Source organism: Ranitomeya imitator, chromosome 8, assembly GCF_032444005.1.
Source record: "Ranitomeya imitator isolate aRanImi1 chromosome 8, aRanImi1.pri, whole genome shotgun sequence".
Classification (NCBI taxonomy): Eukaryota; Metazoa; Chordata; class Amphibia; order Anura; family Dendrobatidae; genus Ranitomeya; species Ranitomeya imitator.
Window position 1 is genome coordinate 39,570,343 of NC_091289.1, and position 23,534 is coordinate 39,593,876.

Sequence of the window (23,534 nt, forward strand, 5' to 3'; positions counted from 1 at the left end):
AAAATTTACATTTGGTATCTTTATGTTTGAAGCATGATATGTGGGAAAAGGTTGAAAAGTTCAAGGGGGCCGAATACTTTCACAAGGCACTATATGTATTCAAAATGGTGTCAATAAAAACATGACCCCGTCTTAGGAAAGAAATCCTTCTACAGATCCATCAATCAAAAAATAAATAAAAGTTGTGGATATTAGAAAATGGCAACACAAGACAAAATTATTTTTTACAAAGTTGTGAATTTTTTTATTCACTAAAAATAAAATAAACTGTATAAGTACTGTAATCATACTGACTTGGAGAATCATGTTGCCAGGTCATTTTTATTGCACAATGAATGCTATAAAAACAAAACATATAAAATAAGATGGAATAACTTTTTTTTAACATTTCATCCCATTTTGAATTCATTTCTAATTTTTAAATACCTCGTTTGGTAAAATGAATTATATCATTCAAACTGTCAAAAAACATGCCTTCATATGGCTATGTAAATGGAGAAATAAAAATAATATGACTTTTGGAGGATGGGAAGGAAAGAACAAAAGCGGTATGATGAACATTTGCTGCAACGAAAAGGATATAAATTATATGTTCATCTTTTTGGCACCATTAAAAATAAATTGCATCTGAGTCGTCAAAGTAATTTCATGACAAATCTGATATAAATTGCTTTAAAAATTCTCATATTGGGCTTTCTAATGTGTCCATAAAAAATATTATCTGTCCGTGATTTTTTGATAAGCTGACCAAAAAATTAAGAAGCAAAGTTGGCAACCCTGTCAACTGAGTAAAACGTTGTGATAGCCTTATTGCCAATGGGCAACCAAGTAAGCATTGCCCAAAGTGGAGAATCTTTTTAACCTTTTCCCATTTTTCACACAGCTCTATTAGATGAGCTATGGCGTCATGCCACCGACACTAACCCTGTACTGTCCCAGCTCCACTAATTGTGCCAAAACAGGTGGGACTGGGGTGGGACAGGGTGACATCACAACTCATCTAATACATGACAATTTGTTTGTTTGAAAACTTCCATTGAAGGAGAACTCACTACCTCTTGTGGCAGCCTCTTCCACTTATTGATTACCCTCACTGTCAAAAAGTTTTTTCTAATATCTAATCTGTATCTTGTCCCTATCAGTTTTATTCCATTGCTTCTCGTGTTTCCATGTGCAAATGAGAATAAGGATGATCCCTCTACACCGTGACAACCCTTCAGATATTTGTAGACAGCTATTAAGTCTCCTCTTAGCCTTCTTTTTTGCAAGCTAAACTTTCCCAAATATATTAACCATTCCTAGTAGGACATACTTTGCAGTCCGTTCTCCATGCTGGTAGCTATTCTCTGAACTTTCACCAGTATTTCAATGTTTTTTTTATATGTGGTGGCCAGAACTTGGCACAGTATTCCAGATGAGGCTTGATCAAGGAGGAGTAGAGGGAGATAATTACTTCACGTGATCTAGACTCAATGCTTCTCTAAATACATAGTAGAACTGTGTTTGCCTTTTTGCTGCTGCATCACACTGTTGACTCACGTGCAGTCTGTGATCTATTAGTATACTCAAGTCTTTCTCACTCATGCTGTTGCTTAGTCCTATTCCTCCCATTCTTTTTGCCCAGATGTAGAATCTTGCATTTCTTCCTGTTCAATACCATTCTATTAGTGGCTGCCCATTGTTCATACTTATCTAGATCCTTCTCAATCCTTTCTCTTTCTTCCCTAGTGTTAAGGCCCTGTCACACATAGCGAGATCGCTAGCGAGATCGCTGCTGAGTCACAAGTTTTGTGACGCAACAGCGATCTCAGTAGCGATCTCGCTATGTGTGACACGTACCAGCGATCAGGCCCCTGCTGTGAGATCGCTGGCCGTGTCGGAATGGTCTGGGCCATTTTTTGATCGTTGAGGTCCCGCTGACATCGCTGAATCGGCGTGTGTGACGCTGATTCAGCGATGTCTTCGCTGGTAACCAGGGTAAACATCGGGTTACTAAGCACAGGGCCGTGCTTAGTAACCCGATGTTTACCCTGGTTACCATCGTTAAAGTTAAAAAAAACAAACGCTACATACTTACCTACCGCTGTCTGTTCCCGACGCTGGGCTTCTCTGCTCTGGCTGTGAGCGGCGGGCAGCCGGAAAGCAGAGCACAGCGGTGACGTCACCGCTCTGCTTTCCGGCCGCTGTGCTCACAGCCAGAGCAGTAGTAGTAATGAATCAGATGCATCTGACTCCAGCATGAACCCTCATCAAGACCAGTGTGAAAATTGTCAGTCTTTATGAATTGGGGTCATTGTCTTGATTTTGTACAGCAGTCAGAACTACATATTCACAACTCCCGATATCAGAGTTGACATTTTTCAAGATTCTTTGCTGTATTTTGGCTCATTGTTTAGTGATTCGCATCCTGGGAAGTTTCTTTTTTATATCCTGCACTCTATAATAGACTGAAATAGCAATAATTAACTGACTACATTATAGCAACTCCTTTTGGCTGCAAGCAGAATTGTAAATGCAACTCCGGGTTAAAATTCCAAATTGTATAGGATAACTAATGTAATGTTCACACTGCTTTTTCAACATTACAGTTGGAGAAACAATATCTTATAGGGTAGCATATAACCTGTATGCATCAACAAACCTTTTTGTTTAACTGTCTTGGACTTTATGTGTCCATGCTTTAAATGTTTAACATGGAAATACATCTATAATGGTTTTGTACCCTTTATTAGAAACATGTTTGGACTTACAAAATGTCTTTCAGCTCACTGCACCTTTCAGATTAAAATAGTACTATATGGAATACATTTTTTCTGTTACTATTTTGGACTGATACAGGGATGAGCAATCATAAAAAAAAATCCAAAAATTTGCTTCGGGCTAGATGCCTGTGGTAATGTCAATGGAGGAGAAGAGCCGGATGGAGTTGTTGCTTTAGTTTTATATGCTAGAAGAAAATTTGTAGTAAAGATAGGCAGTGTGACTGTATTCTACAGCAGTGAGTCTGTTTTATGAAGGACAAGTATTTTTGAAGCCGTGAAAAAGCATTTTATGCTAAATGTAGAAAGGGCATTTATAGATTCTAGTATATTGGAAACAGGTCCCTATGCTGAAATAAAAGATCAGATTTTTCTTAGCAATTTGTTAGATTGTATCACATACATTGCTACTATAAATACCTGTATTTATAGTATATATATATGTAATGTAACAGAGGAACTTTGAGCTCACTTCAAGAAATCGCAACAGTGCTGTACAATAATCTCAGTAACCGGACATATACATTGCATTTTCACTTTATAGGTTCAGCCTCCGAGCTCTTTGTATTTCACTAGGGCAACACATTTAACTTACTATATGCTTGTTTAAAGTTGTGTGGATCAATTCATGAAGGGTCAACTTCCACTGACATTTCCTGAAATTTGTAGGTTCCTGCAAATTCGAACACTGCAATTTATTTGAAGATGGTCCAAATTAGTCCAATGTTAGACCCGTACACACGCCACCTGAATACAGCAGCTTGTTGAAAGAGCTTTCTTTAGGACTGTGACTCTACCTATCGCTACAATATACATGCATCTCCTGGATTCCCACTGTGTTTTTCATTTCTAGACAGTACTGCTGATGCTGCCAAATATACTCCCTTGCGGAAACGCAAGCAAGAAAAAATTCTCAATATAGGGCCAAATTTGGAAAGGCTTGATGACAAGCCATTGTTTCTTCACTTTGAAAACAACTAGCCTCTTCCTACTCCAAAAAAATGGAACATTTTTGGACAGCTTAATAGAATGCCTTTGTAATTGCTTAAATAATTTCACGAATAACAAACTGGATCCCCGTGAATTATTCATTTTTCCCTACTAGTTGAGAAGCCATTAATTCTTCTCTCTTAAAACACTACACCTGTTTTGTCTTCTTAAGTAAGAGGATAATTTTTAGACAGCTGAGGAATTTTGGGGGGGAAGATTCATCTAAGCTGGCAAGTTTAAATTTCAAATGATCCTTTCATTGCTAGCTCTGTGAGATCATTTTTTGGCCCTTTCCCTGGTCCTTTGCTTGACATAGAAGACACTTCAACGTCTTCAAAAGCTTGTGCTTGTAATACCAAAATCTGGTGCACTGTTTTTCTCTTGTCTGGCCAAGAAAATAATTTATTTTCTAATCCTCAAAATTGTTTTGGGCTCATAGGCTAAACAACCTAAGTAACCTCATGTCATGCCTTTCTACCCTATTGGCCCTACTGCTCTGTGCTTGGTAGCCACATTTTGCCCCTCTTAGGGTGGTTTCACACTTGCGTTTTTGTCTGCAGCGTTTTTTTTTCCTATATTTAACATTGAAAACGCATGCGTTTTTTTGTGTACGCGTTTGGTCGCGTTTTGTGACGCATGCGTTTTTTTACTGCATGCGTTCATTTTCTGAAATGCTACTTGTAGTATTTTTAGAAGCGTTTTTTGGACCCAAAAAAAACGCATGCGTTTTCATGCGTTTTTTTTGGGTCAAAAAATACATTGGAGTCAATGGGGACGCATGCGTTTTTTGGTGCATGCGTTTTTTGCGGTAAAAAACGCATGCGTTTTTTTATTAAAAAACCAGAAAACACACTGATATGCCACCCCCCAACATAAAGGTGATAAAGGTAACCTAACCCTACCCCTAACCCTAACCCTAACCCTACCCCTAACCCTAAACCTAAGGGATCCTAACCCTAACCCTACCCCTAACCCTACCCCTAACCCTACCCCTAACCCTATGGGATCCTAACCCTAACCCTACCCCTAACCCTAACCCTAACCCTAAGGGATCCTAACCCTAACCCTAATCCCTTTATGGTTAGGGTTAGGGTTAGGGGTAGGGTTAGGGGTAGGGTTAGGATCCCTTAGGGTTAGGGGTAGGGTTAGGGTTAGGGTTAGGGGTAGGGTTAGGGTCCCTTAGGGTTAGGGGTAGGGTTAGGGGTAGGGTTAGGGTTAGGATCTCTTAGGGTTAGGGTTAGGGGTAGGGTTAGGGTTAGGATCCCTTAGGGTTAGGGTTAGGGGTAGGGTTAGGGGTAGGGTTAGGGTTAGGGGTAGGATCCCTTTAGGGTTAGGGTTATGATAGCTACCCCTAACCCTACCCCTAACCCTAACCCTAACTATTTCTGTTTATAGTGGGTTTTTTACTTTATTTTGATGATTGGCAGCTGTCACACATTTCTCAGCATTCATTTAAAAAACGCAAACGCATGTAAAAACGCATGTAAACGCGTCAAAACGCATGCATCAAAAAAACGCAGCGCTTACACGTGTTTACATGCGTTTTTTCACCTTGCGTTTTTTTGCGTTTTTTACCGCAAAAACGCACCGCAAAAAACACCAATGTGAAACCAGCCTTAGTGATGAGTGCTCCTCTTCATTGAAGGGTTCCTTTTGTCTTTTTCAGGAATCCCACAGTGCAGGGATTTGTCATAAAAAATAAAACTCGACCTTCATAGATGATTATTACTCATTTTTAGCTAGGTTTTTTTTAGTATACAACATCTAATAATGCATTTTGGGAATAAATATCCTGTATAATATTAGACAAGGCAATATTACCCTGCTGCCATTGAAATGTGAATTTACATTCAAATGCACAGAGCAGTCATTTCAGGTTCTCTTAATCTTTGATCTCATCAAGAGGAGATATAGACGAAGATAAAAATAGACAAACTGACAGAAATAAAGCAATAAGAGCTGATATGGTTCCAGCCATGAAAAATTGACAGATCTCTCCTACAATCACACCAATTTGAATGCATATTTCTTAACATGGGAAACAAAATTCCAAAAGATAGCAGATGGAAAATAAAATGCAGTTCGGAATACTTATGAGAAACTTGACTGCGGTAGTCATTTTCTGAGCTAAACCATTAGAATGTAATCTATTTGTTTCTAGAACCTATTGTGTCTAAATATAACATTTTAATGATGGTGCTGACATGGATTGTACAATTTTCCTTCTTAATTTGCAGTTCTGTACAGTGGAAGGGTTTATAACAGCTCTTGTGGATGAGTTTCCAAAACTATTACGTACCCGAAGAGAAATATTTATTGCAGTTGTGTGCGTTGTTTCTTATCTCATTGGTTTGTCCAACATAACTCAGGTGAGTTTACTTGCATGAGATCCTCTATAGTAGGAGAAAGTAATGTAGAAAAAAAAACACAAATTCAACAAGAAAAATTTAATCTCAACTCACCCATCAAAAATATCTGTAGAAGCCTCAAGACACTGCCCAATAAAGAACGCAAAACTTCGATATTTAGAATTCATATCCAGCAACAGGTCAGTGGAAAAGTTGTAAGGTGACCAGGCCGGTCGGTAGTCATGGTCGAGGGGCTGCGTCCCACCACCCTTGCTTCTCACAAATAAATAGTGTCCCAGTCCATTAGTGTTGTGTTGTGTACAATGCAGTGTACTCACTTTCAGGCGGGTGCATCCCTGTGCTTTGATCCAGGAACAGCCGCATACAAATCAGGTGACGCTCGCTTCTTATCAACCAGTTCAACTTTACTTAACAGTCTGAGTTCCACTGAAGACTAAGCACAGTACGTTTCCATGTTCTCCATTTGTTCAGCCTGCACTATCCTTTCCCTTACTTGTTCCTTCAGCCCCCAAGGTTTTCCATTCCGCTAGGCAGTATTCTCAAGACCCGCTCCCTTCTCCCTCTTGTGTCTCCCCATCTGGTTTCCACTTGTTGGAAGGGAATAAGACATTCCTCCTAGTGCCTAGTTTGAGCTGTAGGCACTGGATGTTAGAGGAATGTCCAAAGAAAGTTGTCGACATTCTAGTACTGCCAGAACAATGTGGACTCCTCATACCTCCAGCCCTTTAGCCTTGAACTCTCACTCACATGATCTCTATCTGATATAAACCAGGAAATCCTTCCCCTTTTTGCTTGACCTTTACTCCCTCCCATGCTGGGCTGATCCCAAGCAATATAAGTGCATCCTAACCTGGGCACTACTTTCTACAACTAAAATGCCCACCACTGCATATTTGCCTTCCTGAATCTAACCTCTAATCCCCATACTAAATCTTATATCCTAACTCTAATCCTAAACTTTCTCTATACACTACACACTACTAATATTGATTACATTGGTAACATTATATCATAGGAACTGCATACATTAGTGCTTAAAAGATCCTATGCATTTTCACGTACTTAATTACTCCACAGAAATGCAGTAACATCACATTTCACAACACACATTTTATAAATGTTGTCTTACAGGAAGAAAGACACATGACAGTCCCTGTCACACTCTTACAAAGTGATAAAGATTAAACACATTCTTCTTTATTTCACAGAAATAAAAACATGGTAAAAAAGGCAATGATTCCCAGGACACTTTCCTATGCGTTTTGAGCAATAATGCTCTTAATCACGATTACTGTTCGCAACGTGTAGGAAAGTCTGCCGGAGATTCATTGCCTTTTTACCATGCTTTTAACCACGTGAAATAAAGCATTTTTAACTTTTACCCCTTTTCCACTGATATGTTGCTGGATACATTTTTAAATATGAGAGAAACCAACACATGTATATAAAGATTATCCTTTATGTTACCATGTTAAACCAGAAATAAAAGACATTAGGTATGAGATGGGCAGTTGTCTACAATCATAGTAAATTTTGTAAATTCCCAGATCAGCAACCCATCTCCTGCAACCTAGTAAATAAAGGCTTTTTATATTGCAGCCAATCAGACCCCTCTTGAATTCTTTCACCGAATCAGCTCTCTACTCTTACACTAAAGAATCCCTGTCTATCATTATGTAGAAACTAGAGCTGGGCAAATATATTCAAGTGGAACCAAATTTTACTCGGATTTTCAAAAATTCACATTCTGTAGAATACGTACTTTTTTAAAAATTTGCTCCGTGCAAATTCATTGAAATTGTGGCTGCAGCTAAACAGTAGAAGGCTGGCGAAAGGTTAACAAGAAAAATAAAAATGTACCTTACCACTTACCTCTCCAGTGGCCCCCTGTTTCACGCTGTCCAGTTCTTTTGTCCTCCGTCAAACCGCAACTCTAGTTTGATGCTCACTCTAGATCAGAACTTCCAGTAGCGAGCAGGCCCCACAATGTCACTCCACATGTGCAATAACCTCCAGCGTCTGCTCACGGCCAGAAGTCTCAGCCTAGAGTTAGCACAAGCTAGAGATATGGCACAAACAGAAAGTCAGAGAACCGGACAGGGGGTAGGCAGCAGCTTGGATGACAGGAGATGTGAGTTCAGGATGTGTTTTTTCCTTTTTTACATATTATGTTTATTATGCTCCAGGATAAAATTTGCATAATTTAGCAAAATTGAATTTTATCAGATCTGCTCATCTCCTGTAAAAACCTTTCCTATAGATGTATTAAATGGCATCTTATCATGATTCCAGGTCAAGGTATTGAAAGTTAATTATATATTCATTAGAGCTTCTTTCAAGCTGTTCTTCATTAGATAGATAGACAGATAGATAGATAGATAGATAGATAGATAGATAGATAGATAGAATCACCTCTTCAGAATCCAATAAATTGCCCTTGCATATAAAGATTATATGTTTAATCTCAAACTTTCTTTCTTTACAGGGTGGGATATATGTATTCAAACTTTTTGATTATTATTCAGCTAGCGGAATGAGTCTGCTGTTCCTTGTGTTCTTTGAGTGTATTTCAATATCATGGTGTTATGGTAAGAAGCTTAATAAAATATGTCATTTCAAACTGTTGAAGAGGTCTTCTCAGCTCTCCTGACATGGCTGTTTTAGTATTACCCATATGAAATGTTTTGTTCTTTCTTTTCCACTGTTATTGTTTCTAAATGATTACCACTAATTTGACTACTGGGTGCTGCCATTCTGTTTGTTAATTGGCTAACACCCTCACCTAGTTGTCAATTTAGTCAATAATTTTCCAGTAAAATAGAGCAACACAAATCATAGAGATCTAAAGGATGATGCTCCAGATTTATTATTAACAAAATTCGCCGATTTTCAAATTAAATAGTGTAAGAGAAATCAAAATATCACCGACTTTAACACTATGTAGTAGAGAAAAGGTAGGGCTGACAGGACTCACACAAAAGGGTGCTCATTCCTTGTCCAGAGAACCAACCTGGATATATCAAATAGTCCAAAAGAAGATGAACAGCGCTCCAGCCGGGTGTCGTAGTATCAAAAGAAATCTTTATTGGTCCATGTAGAAGCAACGTTTCGACCAGTATCCTGGTCTTTTTCAAGCATGAAAAAGACCAGGATACTGGTCGAAACGTTGCTTCTACATGGACCAATAAAGATTTCTTTTGATACTACGACACCCGGCTGGAGCGCTGTTCATCTTCTTTTCGACTTTAACACTATATGACAAATTTTAACATAAAACATTTTTTAATTGATCTTTTATTAAAGATATGTTAAAATGAGGAATAAATCTTTAAAATCAATACTGGTAGATTCATATGGCCAATAATTAGTCACTAGTGTTGAGCGATACCTTCCGATATTTGAAAGTATCGGTATCGGATGGTATCGGCCGATATCCAAAAAATATCGGATATCGCCGATACCGATACCCGATACCAATGCAAGTCAATGGGACACAAATATCGGAATGTATCCTGGATGGTTCCCAGGGTCTGAAGGAGAGGAAACTCTCCTTCAGGCCCTGGGATCCATATTAATGTAAAAAATAAAGAATAAAAATAAAAAATATGGATATACTCACCCCTCCGAAGGACCCTGGCTGTCACCGCTGCAAGCGTCCGCCTCCGTTCCTGAGAATGCAGAGAGTGAAGGACCTTCGATGATGTCATCGAAGGTCCTTCACTCTCTGCATTCTCAGGAACGGAGGCGGATGCTTGCAGCGGTGACAGCCAGGGTTCGTCGAAGGGGTGAGTATATCCATATATTTTATTTTTATTCATTATTTTTTACATTAATATGGATCCCAGGGCCTGAAGGAGAGTCTCCTCTCCTCCAGACCCTGGGAACCATGCGCACCGCACACGCCGAAGATGACTGGGAACTTCCGATTCCGATTTCCGATATCACAAAAATATCGGAACTCGGTATCGGAATTCCGATACAGCAAATATCGGCCAATACCTGATACTTGCAGTATCGGAATGCTCAACACTATTAGTCACTTATCCAGACATGCAAGATAGAATTAATTTGTTCCCCCTAGAAATGGTCGAATATCACCCTACCTTGCTGTGGAGGTTGGCAACCTACACCTGTGCAATGGCACCCCCTCTCGGATGTTGACTCTCCCTACCTGACCCTGCTATTCCCTAAAGAGGGAAGGTTAGAAAAAACATATACTGTAGGAACATCAGTACTAACAGAAGAGATATTCTATGGTTGCATTCTATGCTATGGGATGAAGTGATAAGGACACAGTTTATAATTCACCCTAGGAATAATAATTACCGCAAAGTAGTTCAATGACATTGTGATTTGAACCTAATAATAATTAAATATCTACACATATTTTCATGTGGGCAACATGGAATTAGCTTCTCATCTGAAAGTGTAGAATAAAATACCCTATTCGTGGTCTAATATAACCCTACCTTGCTGCGGTGGTTGGAACCCTACACCTGCACACTGGTGCCCTCGCTCAGACGTTGGCTTTACCTGTCTAACCCTGCAAGGCTCTAAACAGGGAGATAGAGTCAAGAAAAACAGACAGCAACAATAAGTATAAGATGGTTGCTTCCTATACTAAGATAGGAGGAAACCACCATAGGCCACAGAAATCAAACCGCAAGATGAAAAATAAAGCATGCAGTTTCATCTAGAAGGGATGGTGATCACTAGAGATGAGAAAATTTGCTCGGGTTCCCCCTTGTTCGGCAAGCTATAGCTCTTGCCGAATAAGCTGCAGAGGAAACCCAGCTTCCTGGATCGTGCCGGCCGATCAGCTGATTGGCGCCGCAGCAAATTTTCTCATGTCTGGTGACTCAATGTAACCTATATCCTATCCTATCATATCGACATCTGCACTTGCAGTTAAATATATGTAATATAGACTACATAGTCTTATAAAAAAATATTACTTTAAAGTATTTTAAACATTCCTATTTTTTCAGGTGTTAATAGATTTTATGATAACATTGAAGAAATGGTTGGTTACAGGCCTTGTCTTTGGTGGAAACTCTGTTGGTCATTCTTTACACCTATCGTTGTAGCGGTAAGTGGACAGTTTAAAAAATATTTCATTGGTGGGAAATATTTACCTTTGAGAAAAAATACTGTTGCCAGGTGTTCAATATATTATTTAGGTTGTGAAATGACGAATAGATTTCAGACTTTTCCCTAGAAAGATGATTTCAAAGCAGCATACCAGAATTGTAAGTGGATGTTCTTACTTTTGTAAGAAATTCAAAATAAATACCTATGTTCACCTTTTTGAGAAACTGGAAGCATGAGGTTTAATATGTAAGGTTTAATACACTGGTATGAGTAACACATTATGACTGTGTACACCTCGGAGGTTGTACAGAGCTGCAATAAGTCCACCCCTTAGATTTCAATATCCTGTGTATTGAAGGAGAGGAGTTGTGACGTGCGTTCATTGATTATGTACTTAATTATTTCAATTTAATTATATATACAGTTTGTAATTTCTATTTTGATGATAAATATGTTGATCCAGTACCTAAAGCTGAACATTTAAAATGACTTATATTAACTTTTAAAGCAATAGACAATTGGCTAAAATTTTTGATGTTTAGAAACAAAAATTCTAGAAATATGCAAAAAAAACTCAATGCTAAATTTCTTTTTATGCCCACGAGATTTGTCAAATATGAAGTAAAGTAGACTGTTGTTTCACTAACCACTTTGTAAAAAAATGATTAATGAAATGTAAACAACTTTCCCCTAGGAAAGAGCTTAACAGCAGCTTCTATTTCTGTCCTTTTCGATACCAGACTGAAAGTACTTGGCATTAATTTTCTTGATGTTGACTTTGTAACCTTTTCAAAACTAATTCATTTCTGATTTCATTTAGTACACTTTGTAAGAAATGTATGAGTAAGTGAAAAAAAATGCATGTATAACTTATAAATGGTTTTTAATTATTTTTGTATTTTTTTTTTACAGGGAGTGTTCCTTTTCAGTGCTGTGCAAATGACTCCACTTAAAATGGGCAGCTATGTTTTTCCTTCTTGGGGACAAGGAGTTGGCTGGTTCATGGCCTTGTCTTCAATGGTGCTGATTCCTGGCTACATGATATATATGTTTCTGTCCCTTAAAGGGTCTTTAAAACAGGTACAGAATGTATTGCAACAATATTTTATTTATATGAAAATGTATCAACCGGAACCTGAAGCTATCAATGGAGATGTGATGTAACTAGAGTTCTAAAGGCCCAGGTGTAATATATGGACTGGTGCCCACACCAGCATGTTGAACAGATCTATAAACCCCTGTAATAATGTCCTGTGTCCTGGTGTCTATCCAGTAGTAACGTCCCTTGTCCTGTAATAATGTTCCCGATCTTGCAAAAATGTCCCTCATCTTGGTCCCCATTTTTAATAATGACCCCCTATCCTGTAATAATGTCCCGATATTGTAATAATGTCCCCTATCCTTTAATAATGTCCTCTGTCCTTTAATAATAATACCCCCAATCTTGACCTCATCCTTGTCCTGTAATAAAGTCCCACATCCAATTTCAGCATAACATATTTAAAAACAGCAGCACTCCTTTCATAATCCCCACCCAGAGTTTCACCTCACAGCTTCATCTGGAGCATCCAGGAATTCTCTTCATGGTTTCATCTGGGGCATCCAAAATATTGTAGAATAACTGTCTAAGAGCATTTTCTCCGGATAGAGCAAAGAAAAATCCCGGTCGTACAGGAAAGCTTCAAGAGAGTTTCATTTGACAATGTAATGCGGGGAGATGTCTTTTATTTTTACAGTTATGGATTGTGAATATTCACTTAAAAAAATTAATAGTCAAATATTTATTTTTTATGAATAAAAATCTACAGACTACAATTCTGCATATAATATAATTTTAATAGATCAATTGATTCATGTCATAAAAATAACGTAATGCTTTATTTATTTTAACTTTATGGAGAAATAATAAAGCCATTTTTAAACCATTATATGATGCATTTTAAACTTGAGAATAACTTTTTTGTATCAGCAATCCCCCCCCCCAAGAAAAAAAACCCAATATATATATGTATATATATGTATATACATGTATATATGTATATATATGTATATATATATAGTGCCTTGCGAAAGTATTCGGCCCCATGGAACTTTTAAACCTTTTCCCACATATCATTCTTCAGACATAAAGATACCAAATGTAAATGTTTGGTGAGGAATCAACAACAAGTGGAACACAATTGTGAAGTTGAGCGAAATTTATTGGTTATTTTAAATTTTTGTGGAAATTCAAAAACTGAAAAGTGGGGTGTGCAATATTATTCGGCCCCTTTAACTTAAGTGCAGCAAACTCACTCCAGAAGTTCATTGTGGATCTATGAATGATCCAATGTTGTCCTAAATGCCTAATGATGATAAATATAATCCACCTGTGTGTAATCGAGTCTCCGTATAAATGCACCTGCTCTGTGATAGTCTCAGGGTTCTGCTTGAAGCACAGAGAGCATCATGAAGACCAAGGAACACAGCAGGCAGGTCCGTGATACTGTTGTGGAGAAGTTTAAAGCCATATTTGGATGCAAAATGATTTCCAAAACTTTAAACATCCCAAGGAGCACCGTGCAAGTGATCATATTAAAATGGAAGGAGTATCATACCACTGCAAATCTACCAAGACCCGGCCGTCCCTCTAAACTGTCATCTCAAACAAGGAGAAGACTGATCAGAGATGCATCCAAGAGGCCCATGATCACTCTGGATGAACCGCAGAGATCTACAGCTGAGGTGGGACAGTCTGCTCATAGGACAACAATCAGTCGTACACTGCACAAATCTGGCCTTTATGGAAAAGTGGCAAGAAGAAAGCCATTTCTCAAAGATATCCATAAAAAGTGTTGTTTAAAGTTTGCAGCAAGACACCTGGGAGAAACACCGAACATGTGGAAGAAGGTGCTCTGGTCAGATAAAACCAAAATCAAACTTTTTGGCAACAATGCCAAACGATGTTTGGCGTAAAGGCAACACAGCTCATCACCCTGAACACACCATCCCCACTGTCAAACATGGTAGTGGTAGCATCATGGTTTGGGTCTGATTTTCTTCAGCAGGGACAGGGAAGATGGTTAAAATTGATGGGAAGATGGATGGAGCCAAATACAGGACCATTCTTGAAGAAAACCTGCTTGAGTCTGCAAAAGACCTGAGACTGGGACAGAGATTTGCCTTCCAACAAGACAATGAGCCCAAACATAAAGCAAAATCTACAATGGAATGGTTCACAAATAAACATATCCAGGTGTTAGAATGGCGAAGTCAAAGTCCAGACCTCAATCCAATCGAGAATCTGTGGAAAGAGCTGAAAACTGCGGTTCACAAACGATCTCCATCAAACCTCACTGAGCTCAAGCTGTTTGCCAAGGATGAATGGGCAAGAATTTCTGTCTCTCGATGTACAAAACTGATAGAGACATATCCCAAGCGACTTGCAGCTGTAGTCGCAGCAAAAGGTGGCGCAACAAAGTATTAAACTAAAGGAGCCACACAATATTGCACGCCCCACTTTTCAGTTTTTGAATTTCCACAATAATTTAACATAACCAACAAATTTCGTTCAACTTCACAATTGTGTTCCACTTGTTGTTGATTCTTCAGCACAAATTTACATTTGGTACGTTTATGTTTGAAGCATGATATGTGGGAAAAGGTTGAAAAGTTCCATGGGGCCGAATACTTTCGCAAGACACTGTATATATATATATATATATATATATATATATATATATACTAGCTATTGTACCCGTTCTACACCCGGGTGGCGAGCATTTATATTGGTATATGGTCTCCATCCTGGTATGTGCTGCTCCATCCTGCATCCCCATCCTGTCATGTGCTGCTCCATCCTGCGTCCCCATCCTGTCATGTGCTGCTCCATCCTGCACCCCCATTCTGTCATGTGCTGCTCCATCCTGCAGCCCCACCCTGTCATGTGCTGTGTCATGATCCCAATGGCAGGGGATCACAAAAAGGACAAGCACAGATACAAACAAGCTCTAGGGCGATGGAACCTGAGCTGACCGCGACCCTGAACCTAACACACAAATAAAAGTAGCCGGGGAACGTGCCTACGATGATCCTAGATGTCTCGCTCCAGCCGAAGATCTAACTTCCCCTATCAGAAGAAACACAGACCTCTCTTGCCTCCAGAGAAATACCCCACAGCAAATAGCAGCCCCCCACATATAATGACGGTGAAATGAGAGGAAAGCACATACGTAGTATGAAAACAGTTTCAGCAAAATGAGGCCCGTTAAAGCTAGATAGCAGAGGATACAAAAGTGAACTGCGCGGTCAGCGAAAAACCCTTCAAAAAACCATCCTGAAATTACTTGAACTCATGTGCCAACTCATGGTACATGAAAAGCAATTTCAGCCCACTAGAGCAACCAGCAGCAGAGAATCACATATCTGCAGGCTGGACTAAAAACCAAATTAAGCAAAACACAAAACAGGAAAATCCAAACTTAGCTTGTCCAGAAGGTTCTAGGAGCAGGGAGCAGAGGTAACAAGACACACTGGATACATTGATAACCGGCGAGGAAATGCCAGCAAAGCCAGGTTAAATAGGAAACTCCCATATGCTGATGGAACAGGTGGAACCCAGAAACCCAGGAAAGACAAGTCACCCAGTACCATCAGTAACCACCAGAGGGAGCCCAAAAACAGAACTCACAACAGTGCTGCTCCCATCCTGCGCCCCCGTTCTGTCATGTGCTGCTCCCGTCTTGCACCCCCGTTCTGTCATGTGCTGCTCCCAACCTGCGCCCCGTTCTGTCATGTGCTGCTCCCATCCTGCGCCTCCATTCTGTCATTTGCTGCTCCCATCCTGTCATGTGCTGCTCCCATCCTGCGCCCCCGTTCTGTCATGTGCTGCTCCCATCCTGCGCCCCCGTTCTGTCATGTGCTGCTCCCATCCTGCACCCCCGTTCTGTCATGTGCTGCTCCCATCCTGCGCCCCCGTTCTGTCATGTGCTGCTCCCATCCTGCGCCCCCGTTCTGTTATGTGCTGCTCCCATCCTGCGCCCCCGTTCTGTCATGTGCTGCTCCTATCCTGCGCCCCCGTTCTGTCATGTGCTGCTCCCATCCTGCTCCCCCGTTCTGTCATTTGCTGCTCCCATCCTGTCATGTTCTGCTCCCATCCTGCGCCCCCGTTCTGTCATGTGCTGCTGCCATCCTGCACCCCTGTTCTGTCATCTGCTGCTCCCATCCTGCGCCCCTGTTCTGTCATGTGCTGCTCCCATCCTGCGGCACCATTCTTTAATTTGCTGCTCCCATCCATATGCCCCATACGCTGCTCCATAAGATGCTCCATAGTATATGCCCCATCTCAGGTGGCATAAGTAACAAATAGCTGTGGCATGAAGTGCCACAGCCTCATGACACAGCAATTTGTTACTTGCGCCACCTGATTCCTTTCCACCGCCATTTTCTTGGTCCTCCTGCTGGCGGAATCGGCGCCTGCGCAGTCCGAGCTTTCCGGCGCCATTTCTTGAAGACACACCTGCAGTGTGTCTTCAAGAAAATGGTGCCGGAAAGCGCAGGCGCCGATTCCAGCAGCAGGACCAAGAAAATGGCGGCGGAAAGGAATCAGGTGGCGTAAATAACAAATTGCTGTGGCATGAAGTGCCACAGCTTCATGCCACAGCAATTTGTTACTTATGCCATTACTTTCCGCCCATTTTCTTCGTCCTCCTGCTGCCGGAATCGGCGCCTGCGCAGTCCGCGCTTTCCGGCGCCATTTTCTTGAAGACATACCTGCAGTGTGTCTTCAAGAAAATGGCGCCGGCAGTGTGTCTTCAAGAAAATGGCGCCGGCAGTGTGTCTTCAAGAAAATGGTGCCGGAAAGCGCGGACTGCGCAGGCGCCGATTCCGGCAGCAGGACCAAGAAAATGGCGGCGGAAAGGAATCAGGTGGCGTAAATAACAAATTGCTGTGGCATGAAGTGTCACAGCTTCATGCCACAGCAATTTGTTACTTACGCCATTCCTTTCCGCCCATTTTCTTCATCCTCCTGCTGCCGGAATCGGCGCCTGCGCAGTCTGCGTTTTCCGGCGCCATTTTCTTGAAGACACACCTGCAGTGGAGCCGGAGTGTCTTCAAGAAAATTGCGCCGGAAAGCGTGGACTGCGCAGGCGCCAATTCTGGCAGCAGGAATCGGTGCCTGCGCAGTCCGCGCTTTCCGGCGCCATTTTCTTGAAGACACACCTGCAGTGGAGCCGGAGTGTCTTCAAGAAAATGGCGCCGGAAAGCGCGGACTGCGCAGGCGCCGATTCCTGCTGCCGGAATCGGCGCCTGCGCAGTCCGTGCTTTCCGGCGCCATTTTCTTGAAGACACACCTGCAGTGGAGCCGGAGTGTCTTCAAGAAAATGGCGCCGGAAAGCGCGGACTGCGCAGGCGCCGATTCCTGCTGCCGGAATCGGCGCCTGCGCAGTCCGTGCTTTCCGGCGCCATTTTCTTGAAGACACACCTGCAGTGGAGCCGGAGTGTGTCTTCAAAAAAATGGCACCGGAAAACGCGGACTGCGCAGGCGCCGATTCCGGCAGCAGGAATCGGCGCCTGTGCAGTCCGCGCTTTCCGGTGCCATTTTCTTGAAGACACACTCCAGCTCCTCTGCCTGTGACTAGTCAGAGGGCGGCGCCGGCACGCATTAAGCGCGTCATCGGCACGCAGCGCTGAAACGGGGAAAGGTGAATATACTTACCCTCCTGGCGGTCCCTGACTCTCCGGTGGAGATCGCAGTATGCGTTCAGTGCTTACGCATACCGCGATCTCCTGGGAGCATTACTCTGTGGGGGCCAGACTGCGCCGGTGCTTGCGCCAGCGCAGTCTATAAAGGCTTTGGACAGAGTGATGCTCCCAGCGTTATATTATATATATATATATATATATATATATATATATATATATATACAGTATATATATATTTTTTAGGTGAAAATTATTTTTCATTTTTTTATCTTTTAAATTTAAAGTGGATGAGAACATTTTCATGCCATGCAAAGGTTTATTTTGATATACCTAAATAACACAACTTTTTTTTATCCAGCGTCTGCAGGTCATGATTCAGCCAAGTGATGATATTGTTCACAATGAAAATGGGCCTGAACAGTTGTCAAAGAGTAACTCTGCCAACAAGGAAGCCTATATATAAAATACTGTACTAAAGAAGTGCAGTTTTTATGATTTTCTAAATACAAAATGGTTGACATGACCACATAATTACATCTGGAATAAAGAATTTACCTACCTCCAGTGGCAAAAAAGGGGACCATCACCAGTAGAGCACAAGGAAATCAACTAGGTTATTTTCTTACTGTTTTGTGGAATAACATGAGTGATTTGCGTGTTGAGGCAATTTAGACTGTTAATGTTTTTATCTTTATTGCAGGAGTTGCATTTGTAATTGGGAAAAACACCATTTTTAAAGTTACATTTGGCTATAAAAAATGAGGTTTTGTGTGTTTGATTTTTAATTCTGAAACATTTGTTAGAGGCTGCTCCCAAGACTTTGAATAAAACACATGAAAAGGTTATTATCTCTTTTTTTACTCAACATTTTTACAGAACAAGAGTAGATAACACAGAAGTAAGGATTTTAATTTTTCAATTGTAAAAAAAAAATGTCTATTACTTTTATTGTCAAAGCTTTTCTTAAAGGAAATTACTGTTTTTTTTTTCTTCTTGAAGAAATGAAAGCACAAATTAAGTTCAAGGGACCAAATTTACATATACATTTATAACAGAAATATTACAGTTATAAAAATGCTAATTTGTAAGCCAGATGCTAGCTTTTTCTTAAAAAAATAAATTATACAATCTATTGCACACTTTATTTAAAAATTATTTTTAAAGTTTAAAGAGTGAATGAATTCGTTAATCAATCATTAATTCAATTCAAAGCATTTTAAGCATTTAAAAAAAAAAAAAATCGAAACATGTTGATTTTCTTTCTAGACAAAAGGGCATTCACATAAACTGTGTAAAAATGTAGAATCAAGATACTAAAAGAAATTACAATTTCCAATATGTTTAGGTAAAAAGGAAAATGACACACCCTTATGCCACGCAACACCCCTGGTTGGATATACTGCAACTTGTAAATGGTCAAAGTGTTTCAGTATTCCATAATATATTACGCAACAAAGGAAAAGATACAAATACTTCTTGCCTAATTACATTTGTCATTTCCATTTGATCAAATCGAGGCACAAGATAAAATGCCTACTTTGGTGATAGATGACTGTGTTGCACAATGAACTTTCTATTTAGCAAAGTCTTGTGCTTTTTAAAATGTTCTATAGCACATCATTTAGAGCTACTATGTGATAATATGTCTCTTGTGGATGTTAGTCGGGTTTGTCATTTTTGTCCAAAGAGTGAAAAAAAACAAAAAATTATCTATATATGTTATTGCAATAAATTAATATTCTAAGAATGTCAAGCACATTTATTGTAGAAAATATATACAAATATTTTAACAGAATTTGTACAACAGTATTGTTTCGTAGATCCTGATCCATATCAGATGTAACATATTCTAAATCATACTAATGTACGTCCGTAGTGCAACCAGGCAAAAAAAACGTCTTGTTGTATCTTTATTTTGTATACAATGTCTCCTATCATTCTTTGTGACGTTCATGCAGTACCAGTGCCAATAGGCTATTGGCCCCTGATGGCTTTTTAATATATGTACTACAGTCCAATGTTGTTCCGAAAAATAAATGCAGTATTTAAATGTTTGATTGTATCCAACACGTACATACATACAATTGCCAGATATGCTTTGTAGCAATCTTATATACAGAATATCTACTTTAGCAGAATAGTGTCGTAGGAACTACCGTGTTTCAATTGTGAATAACTGTATCTTTTTTGTAGTATCTTCCCTGATAATAGTATACTCTATCATTCGATAAGCTTACCCGCAATAAGATATTATGTCAAGATTGAAATAAAGTTATCTCTATATATAAAAAATATATATGTAATGTAACATATGCATAGGAAAACTATATACAGAGCTTGTTAACAAAAAAAAATAAATAAATTATCCTTTATATTTAGTATCTTGCAACCTGTTCTATGGACCAAATGTAATATAAGATACATTATAAATGTCTTTTAATGGTGTCTATCTGTAAGAAAAGCACGGTTGTCATGTACGTTTATGAATTTAGAAATCAAATAAAGGATATATTACAAATAAAGTACGCACCGAGTCTTCTGTTTAGAAGGGTTGCTACAGTAAGTTTTGAGAAAATGCTAGCCCTTATAGTTTTTGTCGTTTTTGTAAGATTTTGACAGCCTACCAACTAGAAAAATGACATACCCATTGTGATCCATCCATATCATGCATATTTCTCCCGCTTGTTCCTTAGATCAGCTTCAAACAGTTTAGTAATTGCATATTTTAAAAAAATAACATATTATTAGAAATGTAGCATTTTCCATTTAAGTGACTCCTGGACATATAATTTCAATAACTACCACTTACAGTAGCTGATGGCTTGGAGATCCGCATTGTGCTTTTTTTGCAATATGGTATTTTATACGCCTTCTCAACCAATTTATACTACTTGTACAGGGCTTGTGCCGACAGGTAGAGTATCATTATAAAAGAAACTCACAATATTGTTCATTTTATAGTTTTAAACTTTTCTTCTGGTCGGAAAGAAAAGAGCATAGCTCGTTAGTGGGATTTTATAACTGTATAACCTATTGTTTTGTCTTTAAATAGTACACAATATTTAGGGGTGGGGCATGCTAAATATGTACATAGATACCAAATAAATTATCCCATCATTATCTATGAGCTAAATAAATACTGTGTTAAAGGGAACCTGTCACCTGAATTTGGCGGGACCGGTTTTCGGTCATATGGGCAGAGTTTTTGGGTGTTTGATTCACCCTTTCTTTACCCGCTGGCTGCATGCTGGCGCAATATTGGATTGAAGTTCATTCTATGTCCTCCATAGTACACGCCTGCGCAAGGCAAGATTATGTACTACGGAGGACAGAGAATGAACTTCAATCCAATATTGCAGCCAGCATGCAGCCAGCGGGTAAGGAAAGGGTGAATCAAAGACCCGAAAACTCCGCCCATATGACCGAAAACTGGTCCTGCCAAATTCAGGTGACAGGTTCCCTTTAACCAACACCACCTCCAAATTAATAAATCATTCTTTAAGTTAATCAGTCTCTGATGTCCAGGATTACAACAACTATTAAAATGCAAATAAATTGACCACCCTCAGAATAATTTCATTTAGTGGGCTAAAAAAATCCCAGACAAAGATATAATCCCTGGTATTCAATAATATGCAAAACAAAGGGATATAATTGTCTCTCTAGTTTTACCCATTGAGGGCACAGATGTGCAATTTTGATTCATAGAGAAGTTATTCTCCAAGAATTGAATGTCCCTTATTATGTTCTAGAGTTTCTCCAGACCCCAGAACATAATAAACGTAAGATGTAAAATATAAGATAGCATACTCAAACTCTATTTACCACTCATCTCTTTGGTCCTTCCACTCCTCACCATCATGCATCTGCTCCTCATCTCTGTGATATCTATGCTGGTGCCCATCTCCTCTACTCCTTCTTTGCTCATTGGCTGACGTAGGCCAACTATTCGGTACTCTTGCTTTATTCCTGGGACTTGTAGCTCTGGACTGTCCAGAAACTATGGGGTAAATTCTATTAGTTTGTGCTGTCAGCACTGGGTGGGGCTGCTCATTATTTAAACTACTGAGAATCAGTTCAAGTCAAGTGGTTCTGTTTTTCTGGACTATAGCTCTGTATTGTGCTACTGTTGTTTTAGCCCTGATTTATTCCCATTCTCTGACCTAGGTTTGAATTTTGACCACTCATTTGCTTTCTGATTTGTCTCAGAAGTGATCTCTTGGTATCAAGTCCTTGTGATGACCCTTCTTGCTGTCAGCTCACTCCACCAGGCAGCTGACTCTGACCCCAGTGCAGTGTAAATCTAGATACCTGTACAAGGAATAAATGGTGAAAGCCAAGGCAATCCCTGGAATCTGACCATTTGACTGGCTTGCACCATGCCTGTTTATTTAAGCTCTATTAACCCCTTCATGACCTTGGGATTTTCCATTTTTCCGTGTTCGTTTTTCGCTCCCCTCTTTCCCAGAGCCATAACTTTTTTATTTTTCCGTCAATTTGGCCATGTGAGGGCTTATTTTTTGCGGGACGAGTTGTACTTTTGAACGACATCATTGGTTTTAGCATGTCGTGTACCAGAAAACGGGAAAATAATTGCAAGTGCAGTGAAATTTCAAAAAAATTGCAGTCCCACACTTGTTTTTTGTTTCGCTTTTTTGCTAGGTTCACTAAATGCTAAAACTGACCTGCCATTATGATTCTCCAGGTCAGTACGAGTTCATAGACACCTAACATGTCTAGGTTATTTTTTACCTAAGTGGTGAAAAAAAATTCCAAACTTTGCTAAAAAAAAAAAAAAAAATTGCGCCATTTTCCGATACCCGTAGCGTCTCAACTTTTAATGATCTGGGGTCGGTTGAGGGCTTATTTTTTGCGTGCCAAGCTGGTGTTTTTAATGATTCCAATTCGGTGCAGATACATTCATTTGATCGCCCGTTATTGCATTTTAATGCAATGTCGTGGCGACCAAAAAAACGCAATTCTGGCGTTTCGACTTTTTTCTCGCTATGCCGTTTAGCGATCAGGTTAATGCTTTTTTTTACTGATAGATCGGACGATTCTGAACGCGTCGATACCAAATATGTGTAGGTTTGACTTTTTTTATTGATTTATTTTGATTGGGGCGAAAGGGGGGTGATTTAAACTTTTATATTTTTTTTATTTTTTTCACATTTTTTTAAACTTTTTTTTTAACTTTTGCCATGCTTCAATAGCCTCCATGGGAGGCTAGAAGCAGGCACAGCACGATCGCCTCTGCTACATAGCAGCGATCTGCTGTTCGCTGCTATGTAGTAGAAAATCAGGTGTGCTGTGAGCGCCGACTGCAGGGTGGCGCTCACAGCTACCAGCGATCAGTAACCATAGAGGTCTCAAGGACATCTATGGTTACAATGGAGAAGCATCGCCGACCTCCGATCATGTGACAGGGGTCGGCGATGCGCTCATATCCGGCCGGATGCGGTAGTTAAATGCCGCTGTCTGCGTTTGACAGCGGCATTTAACTAGTTAATAGCGGCGCGTGAATTGCGATTTCACCCACCGCTATTGCGGGCACATGTCAGCTGTTCAAAACAGCTGACATGTCCCGGCTTTGATGCGGTCTCACCGCGGAGCCCTGCATCAAAGCAGGGGAGCTGACCTC

General features: G+C 39.9%; 1 protein-coding gene across 2 annotated transcripts in view; it reads left to right on the forward strand.

The window, feature by feature from the left end:
• The window catches only part of SLC6A1 (solute carrier family 6 member 1), a 310,460-nt gene extending 290,045 nt beyond the window's left edge, over positions 1–20,415 (forward strand). For both annotated transcript variants that reach the window (XM_069736765.1, XM_069736766.1), the window contains 5 exons: positions 5,987–6,118; positions 8,604–8,706; positions 11,107–11,207; positions 12,122–12,289; positions 18,252–20,415. In XM_069736765.1, the coding sequence (XP_069592866.1) occupies positions 5,987–6,118; positions 8,604–8,706; positions 11,107–11,207; positions 12,122–12,289; positions 18,252–18,356 (609 nt within the window). In that variant the 3' untranslated portion in view covers positions 18,357–20,415. The remainder of the gene's footprint in view (positions 1–5,986; positions 6,119–8,603; positions 8,707–11,106; positions 11,208–12,121; positions 12,290–18,251) is intronic.
• The last annotated feature ends 3,119 nt before the right edge of the window (positions 20,416–23,534 follow it).